Source organism: Bos grunniens, chromosome 9 (genome assembly GCF_055505025.1).
Source record: "Bos grunniens cultivar Pamir isolate PY7600 chromosome 9, Bosgru_T2T1.0, whole genome shotgun sequence".
In the NCBI taxonomy this organism is placed as follows: domain Eukaryota; kingdom Metazoa; phylum Chordata; class Mammalia; order Artiodactyla; family Bovidae; genus Bos; species Bos grunniens.
This window is the reverse complement of record NC_141173.1, coordinates 70,692,170-70,709,870: the sequence shown is the minus strand read 5'-3', so window position 1 is coordinate 70,709,870 and position 17,701 is coordinate 70,692,170. Positions and strand designations below refer to the sequence as shown.

The 17,701-nt window shown below is 37.1% G+C and overlaps 1 protein-coding gene across 1 annotated transcript in view; it reads right to left on the bottom strand.

Annotated features, from left to right (window-relative positions):
* Positions 1 to 17,701, bottom strand: part of ENPP3 (ectonucleotide pyrophosphatase/phosphodiesterase 3) — an 88,298-nt gene that overhangs the window by 12,224 nt on the left and 58,373 nt on the right. Inside the window, exons 16-20 of the mRNA XM_086316475.1 lie at positions 13,362 to 13,428; positions 12,168 to 12,255; positions 10,192 to 10,370; positions 8,260 to 8,311; positions 6,414 to 6,568 (exon numbers count right to left, since the gene is read on the bottom strand). Coding sequence (XP_086172601.1) covers positions 6,414 to 6,568; positions 8,260 to 8,311; positions 10,192 to 10,370; positions 12,168 to 12,255; positions 13,362 to 13,428 — 541 coding nt within the window. The remainder of the gene's footprint in view (positions 1 to 6,413; positions 6,569 to 8,259; positions 8,312 to 10,191; positions 10,371 to 12,167; positions 12,256 to 13,361; positions 13,429 to 17,701) is intronic.

The following is a 17,701-nucleotide window of genomic DNA, read 5'->3' as shown; positions in this document are numbered from 1 at the left end:
ATACACTTTGGAAAGGATTATTTGCAGAATAAAACCTGAACTGAGTACAGAGAAGTAATGAGAGCTACTGCTAAAAATCCAAATCCTTTTTGGGATCTAACTTTTAGGTGGTAATTTATATTGTGCTTGCAATTAAAAATTTAAAATAAATATAAACAATTTATTTTAAAAATATAGATAGAATTAAGAATAGTATTCTTCAATTGAACAAGAACTTCTAGTTAACCTAAGATTAACTTAAAGAAGCTATAGTTGTATGAATTTACTTAATTGGGAACTTTAATAAATTTGTAGCTATGCTTTATTGATTATGAAATATAAGAATTTTTTTTAATTTTCTTTGCAACTTTATTTAGAGAATAACACAATAATTTATTTACTAGCAGGTATCCTCTAAATGTGCCACCTAAGTACTTAAGGTGATATAGTATTATATAGTCATATTTTTATTAGCAAAAAATTATGAGTATATAAACATTTTGCTATTCATTTAAATTTTTCAGAGATTTTGATTCATAAACTCTCTATTGCCCACTGCATACTTATTTCTTAAAAAATTATTTTGCAATTTATAAAAGAGAAGATTAAATTAAATTAGAATGCTCTTCCTCTATTCACTATATTGTGTTAAAAGCAAAAATTAGCTATGGTGTCTAACAAGGGGGTTGCAAGAGGTGGACACAACTCAGTGACTAAATCACGACTACCTCTAAAACATATGTGGTGATTATTTTATAATATAGGCATATATCAAATCATCACATTGTACACATTGTAAACTTACACAATGTTATATGTCAATTATATCTCAATAAAGTTGGGGGAAAATAAATAAAATGCACAAGATCAGTTAACAAAGGAAAAGACAAGTTACACTGTGTGCTATCCCCAAGATGAGATATAGAGCAGATAGGAGATGATGAGGGGAAGGACAGGTGGAGAACATACTGCAGTACGCCAGTTGGAAAAAACCATACAGAAGCTGAGTAATTTCTCAACTCGATTGTACACAAACATTTATCTTTGCTTCCTTCTGAAATCCTACTAAAAGAACAGTAATGATAAAGACACATAAGAGGTGATAAAATTTTTTCAGAAACAGGAAGTTAAAGAAACATATTTGTTTACTACTGTAACCTTGACTTGGTAAACCAGTGAACATTGACAACCAAGAGCCTGTGGTTGGGGAAAGCCCAAAGAAGCTGATTCTTACTGTAGAACACCAGAAGCGCAGAGCTTGGGAGTCTCCTAACGACAGGGGATGTGTGTAAATTTGGAAAGAAGAGGATAGATTGAAAGTCTGTAAAAGAGGCCAGACAGAATGTTTGCTCACTGGAGAGGTTGAACCAGAAGGACAACCAGGCCAAAGCACACCTACACAGCAATGGAATTAAATTTAAAAATCTATGTACTGAACGGTAAGATTCCCTCCAGTCTCATCATCCCTGTATATGTTGATTCAGATTAGAAGTGTCCTTTCTTTGGAAAACAAACCAGCCTGAAAATAAAATTAGATACAATTGAGAGTCTCCAACAAGATGTCTGGTCCTCCTAATTAATCTATAATGAAGCCTATCAGCTGGCAAGCCCCAGCCCTGTAGCTTGGTGTCTCACCGTTAAAATGTGAGCTGACAGCCAAGGACAATCAGATATATTCAATGGGGTTGGGAAGAGAAACCAAGAAGAAAAACAGACAATGCAGAGAGTAGAAGAAAACTCTCTTCTTAGATAGATGAGTGTATATATGTTATCATAAAGAAAGAGCAGAAAGCATTTTAAAAGGAAAGAGATAATAGAAAGAGCTCTTGGGATTTAAAAATATGACAGCAGAAATAAAATTTTCAGTAAGCTCTAGAAAATGAAATTGCAGCTATTTCTCAAAAAGTGAATTAAAAACAAGAGATAGAAGAAAGGGAGAAGCATATAAAAACATTAGAAGTCTAATATCTTATTAATTTTGAAGAAAACATATTTCTAAAATTCTAAAGCTATTCCATAATTATGCATATTATTTAGAATAAAAACATTTTGAGATGCACATTTGAGATGAAGCCTCAAATATATTTCTTCCTTTCTTAGGAAGCTCCTTAGTGATATAACCACCAATACAAGGAGCAGATTAAGAAATATGAAGGTATTTGTTTTAGATACAGTATATCCACTCTCACCATTTATTTCATTGTCCTTCTGGTGATGGATACTAGAATGCTAAAAGCATTTATTCATATTCTTTCAAAAACATATAATGAACAATTCTGAATGACCAGTTTTCTTTACTTGGTAGAAAGGGGCACATAAAGATGTTGTAGGGACTTCCCTGGTGGTTCAATGGTTAAGACTTCCTGCTTCCATTGCAGGGGGCAGAGGTTCAGTTTCTGGTCAGGGAAGTTCTGCATGCCACTAGGTATGGTCAAAAAAAAGATGTTGCAAAGTGAGAGAACCAGGGAGACTTACAGCTAAACCAGTAAACCATATAGACACCCAGGATATTGTGAGTTGATGTTTCATCCTGCCACCTTTTCTGAGTTCCTTAGAGTTTTTTTAAGTCAGAGGATAGAAAGTCAGGAAAACAATAAATAGAACTCAGACACTGAGATGAAATCTGAACTCTCTAGCTCTCAAAATTCTTCAAGGGAAGTAGATGATGAACACAGACAGGAAAGTAAGATACTTTCATTTCTAGTCGGGCATGAATACAAAGCAGAACTTAAAAAGGGATAAAATTATTTTTATTGAAATTATAAACTCTCCTTATCTGTAGGCTGAATGTCAAAGCTAAAACATATTTATAGGAAGATGGAAGAACTGCTGTCTTGCTTTATGGTAAGAATAACAATTATACACATTTTAAAATTATTTTTCTGGTCGTGTTCTTTTTTTTTTTTTCTATAGGGAAAAATACTTATTACAGTTCAAAAAAATCTTTTGCAATACACAACAATGTCCCTAGTTTTTAAAGACTCACAACATATTTGGGTCACAATTTATAATATCAGTGCTAACAAGCTTTAGAAACAAAAAAGGCTTTGTAAAAATTCCATCATTGGAAATATATACATATGTATACACATGTATGTGTGTATATGTATATGTATATATATATGTATATGTATATGTGTGTGTGTGTATATATATATATATATATGTATATATATATATATATATATCTCCTTTACCCTATATATAGGCAGGGGAAGATATCTTTCAAACTGTGCTAGATTTTCTTCTCTGAAAAAGCCTTTTGACTTCATATTCAATTTCTGAATTCTATATGCTAAATAATAATTGTAATTCTTGCTATTATTTTAAATTTTCTACCTAGCAACAGAGAAAAACAAACACTTTACATCTTCCTACTGAGGAAACACAGAAGCAAAATCCTTATACAGTCTGAGCAACCTTAACAGTTTTGAAACAATTGCTCTAGGACCTTGATTTCAAATCACAACTACTTCCCCAAAACTCTTCTGAGATAATAATAACAATTAGAAAACCCACCAAAGCCACAGAAAAACAAAAGCTCCATAAAACTTAAAAACACAAGCCAATTGGGTCCACGCTCCAAAAAGTGCTTATTTAAAGTCTGATTTTTAAAACACAGAGCTGATTTACAACATTTTTTATGTGAATCTCAAAACATCCTTGTATGTAATTATCTTGAACCACAACATACTAACAGAGTAATTTCTGAATTAGAAAGCAGAAAATTGCTAGAATTCCATCCTGTCACATGGAGGGAGAAATACACAAGCAGTTCTGTGGGACCAGTGAAAGGACAGGAACTTTGGGTAACAAAGACGCTCGTTTTAAAACAATAACAAAAAAAGAATTGTACTAAACTCCTAGTCTGAGCCCACTTAAAATCTCTCTGCCTCTGGTTTCCGCTAAAGCTCATATAAATTCAGGAATGCAAGACAGCAGGGGAAAGTATTAGAAACATAAACATTCTCCTTACCACCACATAATCCCAGGTACCTAGATTTTTCAAAAGAAAACTGACTAATAAAACTGGCCATGAACATATTGCCCCTCTCAAAATCAAAAACAACAGAAATTATTTTAAGCAATGAATAACTTCATATTTGTTTCATAATATGCTTCACAGTATGTTCACTGTATGAAAATCACAAATAAATGAACACTGTGCCTATTAAGAAATTGATGTCACCATTAACCATACATATGAACTCAGGCAACTTTGTAAAATATTTGCCCATATTGGAAAACAACATGAGTGCTTGTCTACCACTGGCCACAATTAAACCATTGTCAGCAGGAGAGTTGGCGTTGAGGACACATAAAGCCTTAATTAGTTGTGGGAAAATATGCTTATTTTTCTCCAAAAATCTTGAATTGGAACAAGAAGAGTAAATAAACTGGATACCACCAATCGCTTCCTTTCCATAAAAAGAGATGGAATATCTGAACCCTTAGCAAGAACAGTAATAGTAGGGGTTTGTCATCAGAGTCTTTGTATCTAAAATACCAATTTTCTCTACAAAAATAGCTTCCTGATTATTTATCTTTCTGGTTGGGAGTCTGGTTGGAAATACTGCTTTCTCTTTAGCTCTTTAAAAATAATGGTTGGGATTAATTTATCCAGTGTATTCACTCAGTAAACATTTACTGGGCAGCTGTATGGTCCTGGGGAATGCTTTAAATAAAACCATTTCTGCCATGAATGAGTGCTTGGGTTAATTTTTGGCAGATTGATTTTTGCTTTTATTTATTTTTTCCTAATTGTTAATGAAGTTCAATTGCTTGGTCCATATCTTTTGCCCATTTATTAAGTACAATGCTTGTGATTCTCTTGTTTATTGGCAGAAATTTACTGCCTGTTCTGGATCCTAATTACTATTCTGTATACTCATCACTTATTTCTTATGGTGGTGGTTTAGTCACTAAGTTAGGTCCAACTGTTTGTGACCTCATGGACTGTAGCCTGCCAGGCTCCTCTGTCCATGGGATTTCCTAGGCAAGAATACTGGAGTGGTTGCCATTTCCTTCTCCTGTTATGGTCATCATTTGTTTCTTATATGCAATGCAAATCCATCCATAACTTAGTTTTTTGCCACACATTAATGTAAATTAATCAATTTCCTTTGAATTATTTTAGTTTTTGTTGTTATTCTATGTACTATGAATTCCTTCCTTATCCTAAGGCCATAGACATATACACAAGAGAAAATATGGGTTTGCTGTTCACATCTGGGTCTACAATTTCACCAGTAATTTAATTTTGTATATGGTGTCAAGTAAGGAGCTGAGATTTTTTTTTTCTTATGGAAGCCAATTGTCCCAGTGACATTAATTGAAAAGGAGTTTGCCAAATAGTAAAAAAGAAAAGAGGATTGAAACCATTGGATTCTCAACTTCAATCTGGAGAGGTCTGACTCCTATTATATTCATATAACTCTAGCCTGACTTCTTAGAGTGCTAAACCCTATATGAGAAAATTACCTCTTATTCACATTATGTTTATTGTACCTACCCAGGTACACAACAGATAGTATAGTATTTTAAAGTAATCAAATAAATAACAAAACCTTTTATAAATAAATTACCATCACCTCTTAGGCACACCCACCAATACTTGGGAAATACCAAGTGAAACGTGTGCCTCTGTACTTCCTGTTGCTTTTCTTTGAAATCTTTTTTCTGTCCGCCATACCAGTTGGCCAACTGGCCTGTAAACACTCTGCTTTCTTCAAGCAAAACACCAAGTATCCCTCTTTTGCACTCATGTAGCACCTGCAAGAACTTGTAAGTAAAACCTGGGACACTGTCTTACAAGTCACAGGCCCAGGGGACTCCTTTAGGTCTCTCTGCTGGAAATCAAAATTCAGCATTTAAAATGTCAAAGAACTACAAATTGGGTCATTTGTAGTGATGTGGATGAAACTAGAGTCTGTCAAACACAGTAAAGTAAGTTAGAAAGAGAAAAACGAATATCATATCTTAACACATATGTGGAATCTAGAAGAATGAAACTGATGAACCTGTTTGCAGGGCAGGGATAGAGAGAAACGCAGATGTAGAGAACAGGCTTGTGGACCCAGCAGGGGAAGGAGAGGGTGGCATGAATTGAGAAGGTAGCACTGACACATATACACTACCATGTGTAAAACAGGCAGCTAGTTGGAAGCTCAACTAGACAGGAAGCTCAGCCCAGTGCTCTCTGATGAATGAGAGGGGTGGGATGTGGGGTCTGGGTGGGAGGTTCAAGAAGCAAGGGATGTATGTACACATATGGCTGATTCACATTGTGGTACAGCAGAAACTAACACAACGTTGTAAAGCAATTATAGTCCAATATAAAAAATAAATTAAAAAATAGTATCACTCTGAAAGAAAAACCAAACAAACTACAATTTCTTTCCAGCCTCTGTGGACCAATGGACACAAGGACTTACTGGTTTAGGGACCGTATATGAGCTCCAAAGCGGCATCCTGAGAGTTTTGTCAAATCCACTGACATATTCCCTGTGATAAAGGAGACAGGGCTCCTTGTTCTTCTGTATAAGCCTGGGCCTCCCAAATGGCAAATTTAGTTTCTCTGTTGCTGTTACTAAAATAAAAATAACATAAAATAAAAATGTAAAATTAGCAAATGTTTCTGTTGCACAGCCTGGCTCTGAGCTCTTGGCTCAGATGGTGAAGAATCTGCCTGCAATGCAGGAAACCCAGGTTCAATATTGAAGATACCCAGGAGAAGGGAATGGCAACCCAATGCAGTAAATAATTGTTGCCTGGAGAATTCCATGGACAGAGGAGCCTGTCTATGGGGTCTATGCATACAAACCACCTATCTCTGATGGATTACTATTTTCCAGGTACTCTGGACATGACTAAGTGACTTCACTCTCACTTTTCACTTTCATGCATTGGAGAAGGAAATGGCAACCCACTCCAGTATTCTTGCCTGGAGAATCCCAGGGATGGGGGAGCCTGGTGGGCTTCCGTCTATGGGGTCGCACAGAGTCAGACCCAACTGAAGTGACTTAGCAGTAGCAGCTGGTAACTCTTTTACTTATTTAACCTCTTTGCATCTAACAACAACCCAATGAGGTAGGTGTTATTATTTCATTCTACAAATTATGAAACTAAGGCTTAGATAAATTACTTAGCTAAACAGCTTACAGTTCACAAGACATATTTGAAGAGATAAAACCTTAAAAGCACATACTTATAACAAAGATTAATTACTATACTTATTGTCCTAGGAAAGAAATTGGAATTTTATTAAAAGTATGTCCTAATGTATTTATTCTTTTTTGTTTGCCATTATAATCTAGATTTCATCAAGCACTGATGGCTAAAAATCCTGCAAAGTATTTATGCCATGGAATAACAGTAGATTATAAGAAGATCATCAAAATAGCCAACATATTTACTGAACTTTTACTGTGTGAAAAGCACTGTTCTAAGTACAAACATATGTTAACTCATTTAATCTTCGTAACAGGTCTAAAAATAGCTATTTCCATTTTACAAATGACAAAAACAGACCTAGAGAGTTTGGTACAAGAATACTTAAAAGATAACATGTTGATAATAGTTAATAATACAGTATTTCGTATTTGAAACTGACTGAAAGCAAACTTTTTAAACCCTCATTACACGAAAAACAATTATAACTGTGTATGGGGACAGATGTTAAATAGACTTATTGTGATGGTCATTTCACAATAAATACAAATATAAAATCATTATATTGTATACCTGAAACTACTATAATGTTATATATCAATTATATCACAATTAAAAAAATTTTTAAGTAAAAAATAAAAGGGATAACAGTTAATAATTACATTACTTCAGACCAGACACTTCTAAATTCTTTCTACTCATCCGCTCTTTTAATCTTACAGTTACATGAGATGAGTACTATTTTTATACATGAGAAGTCTGAGATACAGAGAGGTTAAGTAATCTGGCCCAGGTTACACAGCTGGCAAGCCGTAGACACAGGACTTAAACCCAGGCAATTTGTCTTTTCACATCTAAAAAAGTGAATAGAGGACTGTAGGTGATGCACAGCCATTTCAAGGAGTTTGTCCCATCCTTGGAACCAGTGTAACTATTGCATGCTTGTGATGCTGTGATTAGATTTGTGGTATTTTTCCCTCCTGTGTACTGACAATAAAATCTTCATGGTCAAAAGAGACTGTAAGCTTATTTCAGAGAAGCCCAAAAAGACAGGATGGTGTTTTGTTAGGGCTAAACAACAAAGATTTAATATAGTTTCCACTGACTTACTTTCATCTTGGGTGAGATCTAGCATTTGATTCACACGTTCAAGGTCAGAATTCTGCAAGATAATGTGGGAGATGGGGAAGAAGTGAATCAAAGTAACAACATATGTTTTACAAGGTATCAAGACTATTTCTGTAGTAATCTCATAAATGTTTTACTACTGAACAAAAAAGTCAAACCCCATTCCAGTACTCTTGCCTGGAAAATCCCATGGATGGAGGAGCCTGGTGGGCTGCAGTTCATGGGGTCGCTGAGCGCCTTCACTTTCACTTTTCACTTTCCTGCATTGGAGAAGGAAATGGCAACCCACTCCAGTGTTCTCGCCTGGAGAATCCCAGGGACAGGGGAGCCTGGTGGGCTGCCGTCTGTGGGGTCACACAGAGTCGGACATGACTGAAGCGACTTAGCAGCAGCAGCAGCAGCAGCAACTTGAGTTTAAATTCCAGTTCTTTCACTAACTTAAAGATACGGAGATATTACTACTTGCAAGAATATATTTTTTGTGTGGGAAGTTGCAAAGAAAAAATTGATAAGGCTGATCATTTTGACTATGACTGGAATCAACTACTAAGCTGGGATGACAACATCCCAGGGCTTCTTAGGTTTTAATATATGTGCATGCAACTCCCTTGAGGGTCTTGCTTCAATGCAAATTTTGGTTCAGTGTATGCCTGACCTCAGAAGGGCCTGAGATTCTGAATCTCCAATCAGCTTGCAAGTAAAGCAGATGTTGATCCTGGGACCACACTTTGAGCAGGAAGGGACCTTCCTTACAGAGAACTTGTGTTTTCCAATCAGATAGACTGAGCTTCTGTGACATTGGACAATTCACCTAACTTTTCAGAGTCCTCTTTATTTCTAAAGAGCGGAATAAAACACCTGCTTCATAGCATTTTTATCATTACTTTAAACAGTAGTTCTACTGAGGTTATCTGGAGCAGTAGGAAACCCACACCCTTACTCTGATCTTCAGTGTAGATTAGATTTTTTGCAGGAAGCTTAGATTTTTGTCCCTTTAAATCATTTTTGTTTGGTAATTTATTTATGCCTTTATTTCTGTGATATAATGTTATTTTGAGGATTAGAGAATGGAAAGTCTTCCCTGTCCCCTGAATGTAAGAAACAATTCTTCCCTGAGGCAGCAACTGATTACTTAGCTTTACAACCACCCTTGGAACTTGGCATCAAGTGTACCTTGACATTAGTTTGAGCTTGATAGACTCCTGGTAACTGCACTCCAGTTCCATTCTGAAATCCCAGTCCCACCCATGTGCTCCAATTCCTACAGAGGTGTAGGGGTTTTCTCCTTGTATTTTGAGTTCCTGTTCTGATTGCTAGCCTTTGGGAGACCCCTCTTAGCACTGGAATCTCACCTTGATGGGGGTCTCCAGGAATCTGAAATCCTACTCCTGAACTAACTTTGGCACTTAACCTCTAAAAAGACCTTCCCAGTGCTGACTGTCAACCAGTGTCCAAGCATTGATCAAATACCTCCCACTGAAAACGCTAGACTTCCTGCTGATCAGACGCCATACCACCTATTCTAGTGGGTGTGTCTGATGCTAGATCTCAGTCCTTGGCCCCTCTAGATATTATTGTTCTGAAATAACCAAGTTTGGCCATATGATTCTTAAGCTTTAGGAGAGGTAGTTTATGAGGGAAATCAAAGAGAGCCCCAGGATTCCACTGTTTCGAATGATCAGGGATAGATAGCCCACCATGGAGTAACAATTGCCAAATAGTGCTTTCCAGTTTACAAAACATACTCAAAAACTTAATCTTGCAATGTCGTTCTTATTTTCAGATAAGGTTCAGAGAAACCACATACTTATTTAGTAAATATCTGAGCTAAATTAGAAACCTGGTCGTTAGCTACCCTGGTTATAGATGAGCTTGCCCTTTACACTCTTATGGATCCATCAAGTTATTACTTACAGTTTGTAGTCTGGAGCATGAACATCCTAGAGTATCTGTGGGCAATGGAGCAGTAAAGCCACAAACAGAAAACTTTGACAATTCCTCTGCATGGGATGGTTCATAAAAAGGGACCTTCAGAAGATGGTTTAAACTACCATGGGTACCGTTGTTTGGTGCTGGTTGAATGTGTAGCAGATCTGTTTAAAAAGTAAATTCAAAGGAGTTTTAAATTAGAAGGCAGCAACATCTATGCAGAAGATGATAGAAAGCAAACACCTGCTATTTACTTCTTTAATAAATTCTGCTGTATATGCCGTTTGGTTTACCAGCTTTCCCTTTCCTTCTCAATTTACCTACCTCGTCTTTCTAGAAAATAGAAGCAGTTGCTCTAAATGAGCCACAGGAATATTCATGAACTGTTTCTGTTACTCCAGAGAAAGGTATCTTTGCTTAAATGGTCACTTTATGCCTTAAGCATATCATGGTTTTCTAGCATAAAAAGCTCTGAGAAGGCAATGGCACCCCACTCCAGTACTCTTGCCTGGAGAATCCCAGGGACGGGGGAGCCTGGTGGGCTGCCGTCTATGGGGTCGCACAGAGTCGGACACGACTGAAGCAACTTAGCAGCAGCAGCATAAAAAGCTATACTTTCAGTAAGAACAATTTTGTGTGCTTAGTCGCTCAGTTGGGTCCAACTCTTTGCGACCCCATGGACCGCAGCCCATCAGGCTCCTCTGTCCATGAGATTCTCCAGGCAAGAATATTGGAGTGAGTTGCCATTTCCTTCTCCAGGGGATGTTCCTGACCCAGGGATTGAACCCAGATTGAATCTTCATTGCAGGCGGATTCCTTAACTTCTGAGCCACCCTTTCAGTAAAAACAAGTTTAAAGAAGTTAAATAATTTATAATATTACTTATAGTATATTTACTTAGTTATAGGAAAGTTCTCTAAGTACAGATACTTTTAAAGTAATAAACTGGTGAACTCTGCTTAAAATAATTTTCCCTATAAAAACAGAACATACAAATCTTGCACCAACATACCCTTGTACGTGGCTCCTGCTGAGGCCCCCAAAGAGATCTCTCCTAGAACTGCCATCCTCTCTTTTTCCTTTTAAACCCTCCCTAAAAAGGGCCAGCAGCCCTGACCACAAACTCAGCCTTGGGAACCAAGACTTTAAGTTGTTAAGGCTACAACACATTCTTTTTAAATGGATAGTCTTTGGTATCTAAGTCACATTCAATTACCACAAGCCAGTGGCAAGATTAATAAGAGTGACAATTGGGAGCAAATTTGTTAACGAATTCCTAAAGTGAAAGGTGAAATTGCAGCTTGTTCATTGTCTTGCTAAGTGGTACGTGGTCTGAGGTAAGTATACCAGCAGGAAGGTGGGTTAGATTCCCCAAACTCTAGTTCTTTAAGGTTTTTAACATTGAGTGTAATAAGTGCTGATCCACCAGGACTTTTTTTTACCTCCTTTTATTCCAGAAGCTTTCTGTCTGTAATCACAAGAAAATACTTCTGTTTTTAGGTGTGCTATTCCTGTTTTGAGAAGTTGGAAGTGTAATTTTATTTATCTAATCTCTATCAAATTTTCATATAGTAACTAACAGAAAAGTTGATCTCCCAAGGTCTGTTGTTGTTTAGCCACTCAATCGTGTCTGACTCTTGTGACCTCATGGACTGTAGCCCGCCAGGCTCCTCTGTCCATGGGATTCTCCAGGCAAGAATACCGGAGCGGGTTGCCATTTCCTTCTCCACTCCCAAGGTCTAGTGTTTATCATTACTTAAAAAAACCTCACACTTATAGCTGAATAATTCTGATTAATAAACATTTCTCCCTCGTCTTTTTCTACTTTCTGTCTTCTTAAGGCAGAGCATCTACTTCTAGGATATCACCTAGAAGTGATATCAGCATATCACCAACTTCAAAATTCATATTTTTGAAACTCAATTCACATTTGATTATTGAATTTATATAGATATACTTACCACATAATAGGTTATAGACTTCAATATTGTCAAATGGTTCAACTTCGGTCTTCTGTTTAAAACTGGGTCCATGTGCCAAAAAGATAGCCTAGGCATTAAAAGTTCAGTTATTAAATGCCATGTAAACTCAAAAACAGACAAGAGATATGATTTAACAACTCTTCTATTCATATCTTATTGCTCTGTAAGGAATGCTTTCCATAATTTTTTTTTGCTGTATGTTTTTTTATTATTGAAGTATAGTTGCTGTACAATATTATATAAGTTACAGGTGTACAATGGAGTGATCACAATTTTTCAATATTCTATTTATAGTTGTAATAAACATTGGCTGCTTTCCAGATTTGAAAATGATTTTTGCATCATTTCTACCTATGATATTGTACTAAGTGCAATCAAGTATAATCTATACTGTGTTTATTTCTAAATCCACCTACTTCCATAGCATCTCCTATGTCAACAAACCAGGATAATACAAGTATTAGTGGACAATTAATGCCAGCACAGTTCTACAATATCTGGATGATAGAAATTAGAAATTTATCACACAAATCATATATTCTTTTATACTCCTTTCATATCATCATTCATATATATTACTACTACATGGCAAAAAATGTTGAAATTTCTAAGCATTGAATTTTTGTACAACTTATATTTGCTCACTGATTTCTCAAATACATCTCTCATTTACTTTTAGGATAAAGAGACCTAAATATTTTTATTTATGTTTAGCTGATTTTGTGTGTTAGTCACTCAGTCATGTCCAACTCTTTGTGACCCCGTGGATGGTAGCCTGCCAGGCTCCTCTGTCCATGGGATTCTCCAGGCAAGAATATGGAAATGGGTTGCCATTTCCTGCTCTAATTAAAGGTAACTTAATTACATTATGTCTAACAGATCTAATTGTTTTAGAATATAAATAACTAGGAGAACAGAATCAAACATGGGTAAGCAGTTACTTTCAGGTGACAAGAATACAAATATACACATATATATTTTCCCAAGATAATCAGCAAAGCATATTGCTTTGTTATGCCAATTGTCTATATCCACCTGTTAGAATGAAAACTTCACGAGGGCAGAGGTCTTTATCTGTGTTGTTCACAAATGTATTCAAGAGTCCTAAACATTGTCTGCCACAAAGTAGGTGCTCAATAAATATTTGTTTTAAAAAAGGCAATAAGTTGTTACCTCCATGCTCTTAAACTCATTGTCATAACCATGGTTGCCTCCTCCACAGTATGAATATGCTCTATTCCTATAAAAAAAAATATTATTACACTGTGATCAGTCTATTTTGATATGAGGCCTTATTGCAAACTGAGCTTTCTAGGTTTTGATGTGGTTTCTGCTTTTATATAAGTAAAATTTTCTGTCAACAATAGCATAAACATATTTATTTTCATGCTCAAATTCACAGCCACAGAGGAACAAAGAGAATGGTAGGAAAGAAGGAAGGAGAATTCCAGCATCTATAAATAGAATTTAAAAATGTTTGACTCTTAAACATTAAGAGAAAGATAAACAAAGTCACATATTTTTATAAAATTTGTCTTCAGGCTTACTTGAGTGTTTACACAGCCATGTCTGTGTGATTAAGATTAATTTCATTAATATATTTCTTTAAGCATTTCAGTACTTTAAAAATATATCTTTGGAACTGGGGGGAAATATCAATTTTATGGCTGGTATGTCTAGGGAAATAATATGAAAATATGGATAGAGAAAACTCAGGGTAAGTTCATTATAACATTTGAGCAGGAAAAGCCAGTATATTCTTTAAATTCAGAGTTTATATTTAACTTTTGGGATTTTCTTCCATAGGAGGTTGTTCTATTACTTGAAAGACTTTTAAAAGTCAATTCATTTGTATTTTGTTTACATTTTCACATTTTAATCTTTGAATTGAGCAATATTAGCAATTTTATTGGAAAAGGCAATGGCACCCCACTCTAGTATTCTTGCTTGGAAAATCCCATGGATGGAGGAGCCTGGTAGGCTTCAGACCATAGGGTCGGGAAGAGTCGGACACGACTGAGCAACTTCACTTTCACTTTTCCCTTTCATGCATTGGAGAAGGAAATGGCAACCCACTCCAGTGTTCTTGCCTGGAGAATCCCAGGGACGGGGGAGCCTGGTGGGCTGCCATCTATGGGGTCACACAGAGTCGGACACGACTGAAGTGACTTAGCAGCAGCAATTTTATATGCAGTTTTCATACTTGAAAATAAAATAGTGATAAATGAACCTAAATTATTTAAAGCAGTAAAGAATGAGATGAATGGCATCACCGATTTAACGGACATGAACTTGGGTAAACTCTGGGAGATAGCGAGGGACAGGGAAGCCTGGTGAGCTGCAGTCCATGGGGTTGCAAAGAGACACAACTTAGCGACTGAACAACAACAATTTTATACTGGTTCAAATTAAGTGTGCATGTTGAATTGCTTTAGTCATGTCTGACTCTGCGACCCTATGGACTGTAGCCTGACAGGCTCCTCTCTCCATGAGCTTCTCCAGGCAAGAATACTGGAGTGGGTTGCCGTGCCCTCCTCCAGGGGATCCTCCTGACCCAGGGATTGAACCCTGGTCTCATTATGTCTCCTACACTGGCAGGTGGGTTCTTTACTACCAGCGCCACCTGCAAAGTCCTCAAAGTAGGCCCGCAAGGGAAAATGTCAACTGTAACCAAACTTGGGCCTTAAAAGACTTCTCCCCACGCAAAGAGTCGGACACGACTGAGCGACTGAACTGAACTGAACTGAACCCCATGGGCAAATACACACACACACACACACACACACACACATTCACTCATATACACAGTGTTTTGGTTATTTACATTGTAGCCTTAAGAACAGGCTTTAATTTAGTGTCTTAAAAATACTCAACCTTTTAAAAATTCATAACTGATTCTCACTCATTTTACATAAAAAATAAAAATAAATCACAAAATAAAAAATAAATCTTAATTCTAATTCTATTAAAATTATGTCATCTTAATTATAATAATTAATTAGAAATTAAAATTAATGTCATCTTAATTCTAATAAAATTGTTGGTAGAAGGTAAAACTTGTTTTAAAAAATATTTTTATCCTTATTGAATAAATATTTGGTTTTCCTAAGATTATTGGAACTATTTGATTGAGGTGAATTCAGTTTTAAATTCTGTGTGGCAAGTTAGAGTATTCATGAATGAAAGAAAGAAAAGGTCTTTTGAACCAAGTCATTGATAAAATTTTCTAAAATTGATCCTTTATTTATTTTTCTGTTTTCAGGAAAAAAAAAATCTAGTTTTTGTTTGCTTGTTTTTATAGTTCCAACTCCTAATCCAACTCCATTAGAAAAACATTAGTATTACAAAACTGCGTTTGGAAGCAAAAGACAAAAATAGTGTTTGAAAAACTCTATTTTCTATGGTTTTCCAAATGAAAACTTTAGAAATTTGTTCTCCTAATTACTCATGTTCAAGTGTTCCAAACACTAATTTGGCTCTGGAAATTACATATGGAAAAACGGAAGCTGGCACTTGGGTGATTTTATCTTTCAAAATTTAGCTCAAATTCCAAGTACTATCTAAAATCTCTTGGAGCAAATTCTGTTTTCTCTTCTCTGTGTTTAATTAACAAAGTCAAAATCAAGGCCCCATTTCTCTGCCACAGCTGGATAACAACAAAGATGGACACTGAGCAAGACCTCTCCTGATACCCAATTAGTTACCAAGTCCTATCTTCCTCTGCCATATCTGTCACTTTCCCTGCGCTTTTCTTTTCTATTCTCACTGTTCTGTGCTATGATGGATCTGACCTGAACTGGTTATCCTGACTCTGAACTTCAGAATCTTCCATATAACACACACATACACACACACACCCAAATGTATTTAACACTATATACCCCTGCTGGAAATGGAAACACATGTTTTAATGAGTACAAATGTGAGACAGAATAAAGTGAGCCAGTAACTTCCTGGAAAGTCTAAGTCGTAAGTTCACCATATGTATTTGCCCAATAGTGTGCTAAGTAACTAGTTTTACCATCCCCCACGGCTCCGTAGCTTCCCTTGGGGCTGTCATCATGCTGAAGAATGGGTTATGACCTGTGGTGGCTCAGGTAGTAAAGCATTTGCCTGCAATGCAAGAGACTTTGGTAGGGTCTCTGGGTCAGGAAGATCCTCTGGAGAAGGGAATGGCTACCCACTCCAGTTTTCTTGCCTGGAGAATTCCATGGACAGAGGAGCCTGGTGGGCTACAGTCCATGGGGTCACAAAGAGTCAGACACGACAGAGCTACTAACACTTTCACTTTTCTAACTGGCCTCCATGCTACTCACTTGACCATCCTCCTCCATAGGGCAGCTGGAGTGAGCTCTCTGAAATGCAAATCCCAATCTATTCACCTTGAGCCACCTTCTATCTCCCAGTGGTCTCCTACTTTCTTCACAAAGTCACATTCCTTAGTCATGACAAATAAGGCCCTTTGTGCAGAGGTCAGCTTTACTCACTAGGCGCTCTAGCAATATGGATCTACTTTCAACTGATGGAGTCTGATCCTTCTGCCTGGAAACCTGACTCTATCTTTCTACCTTCCTTTGCCCCAGAGCTCCTACTGGCTTAAAAAAAAAAAAATAATAAAGTACTCCACTCCTCTGAGCTGAGCAATCAGAGAAAGAAGCACCTCTGAGAAATCACAAGCTGCCAGTGCTCAAGGCTTGGCAAGCAGATGAGTGCCTTCCAGCAAGGAAACTGGGTCCTTCTCCTCCTGTAAACACAGCCTGTCAAGGCTTGTTGAGCTGAGCAAGGGTTAGATTTCCCCTCTCACTCATCTTCTGGGCTGAGTGTCTCTGTACAATGCTCAGATTGACAACTGCCTGGGCAAACCTGCTTGTGTCACAGCATGTAGCCTAACCCATCCTGAGTCTTCAAAACCCAGAGCAGAAGTCAGGCCCTCCAGAAAGTGTTCTCTGACATTCTCTGGCATTTGTACCTGCAGTGTGAAATCACTCTTTTTGTTTCCTTGTGCCTTGTCCTTGATCCCATTGCAACAGTTGCTACACCTGATTATAACTGTTGCCATCCTCTCTGCCTGGGTGACTATCCTTAGTGGGGACTATGTCTATCTCCACTGTGAGAAAGGTGCCTGGACTTACTGATGATTTGTCAGTTTCCATTCATAAAATAAAAAGCTATTATTCATGTTATCTAAAAGGGAACTTTAACATTACTTCAACTAGTTTCAAATAACTGCTAAGTCGCTTCAGTTTTGTCCGACTCTGTGAGACCCCATAGACGGCAGCCCACCAGGCCCCGCCGTTCCTGGGATTCTCCAGGCAAGAACACTGGAGTGGGTTGCCATTTCCTCCTCCAATGCATGAAAGTGAAACGTGAAAGTGAAGTCGCTCAGTCGTGTCCGACTCCTAGCGACCCCATGGACTGCAGCCTACCAGGCTCCTCCGTCCATGGGACTTTCCAGGCAAGAGTACTGGAGTGGGTTGCCATTGTCTTCTCCTTCAAATAACTGGGTTCCTCCA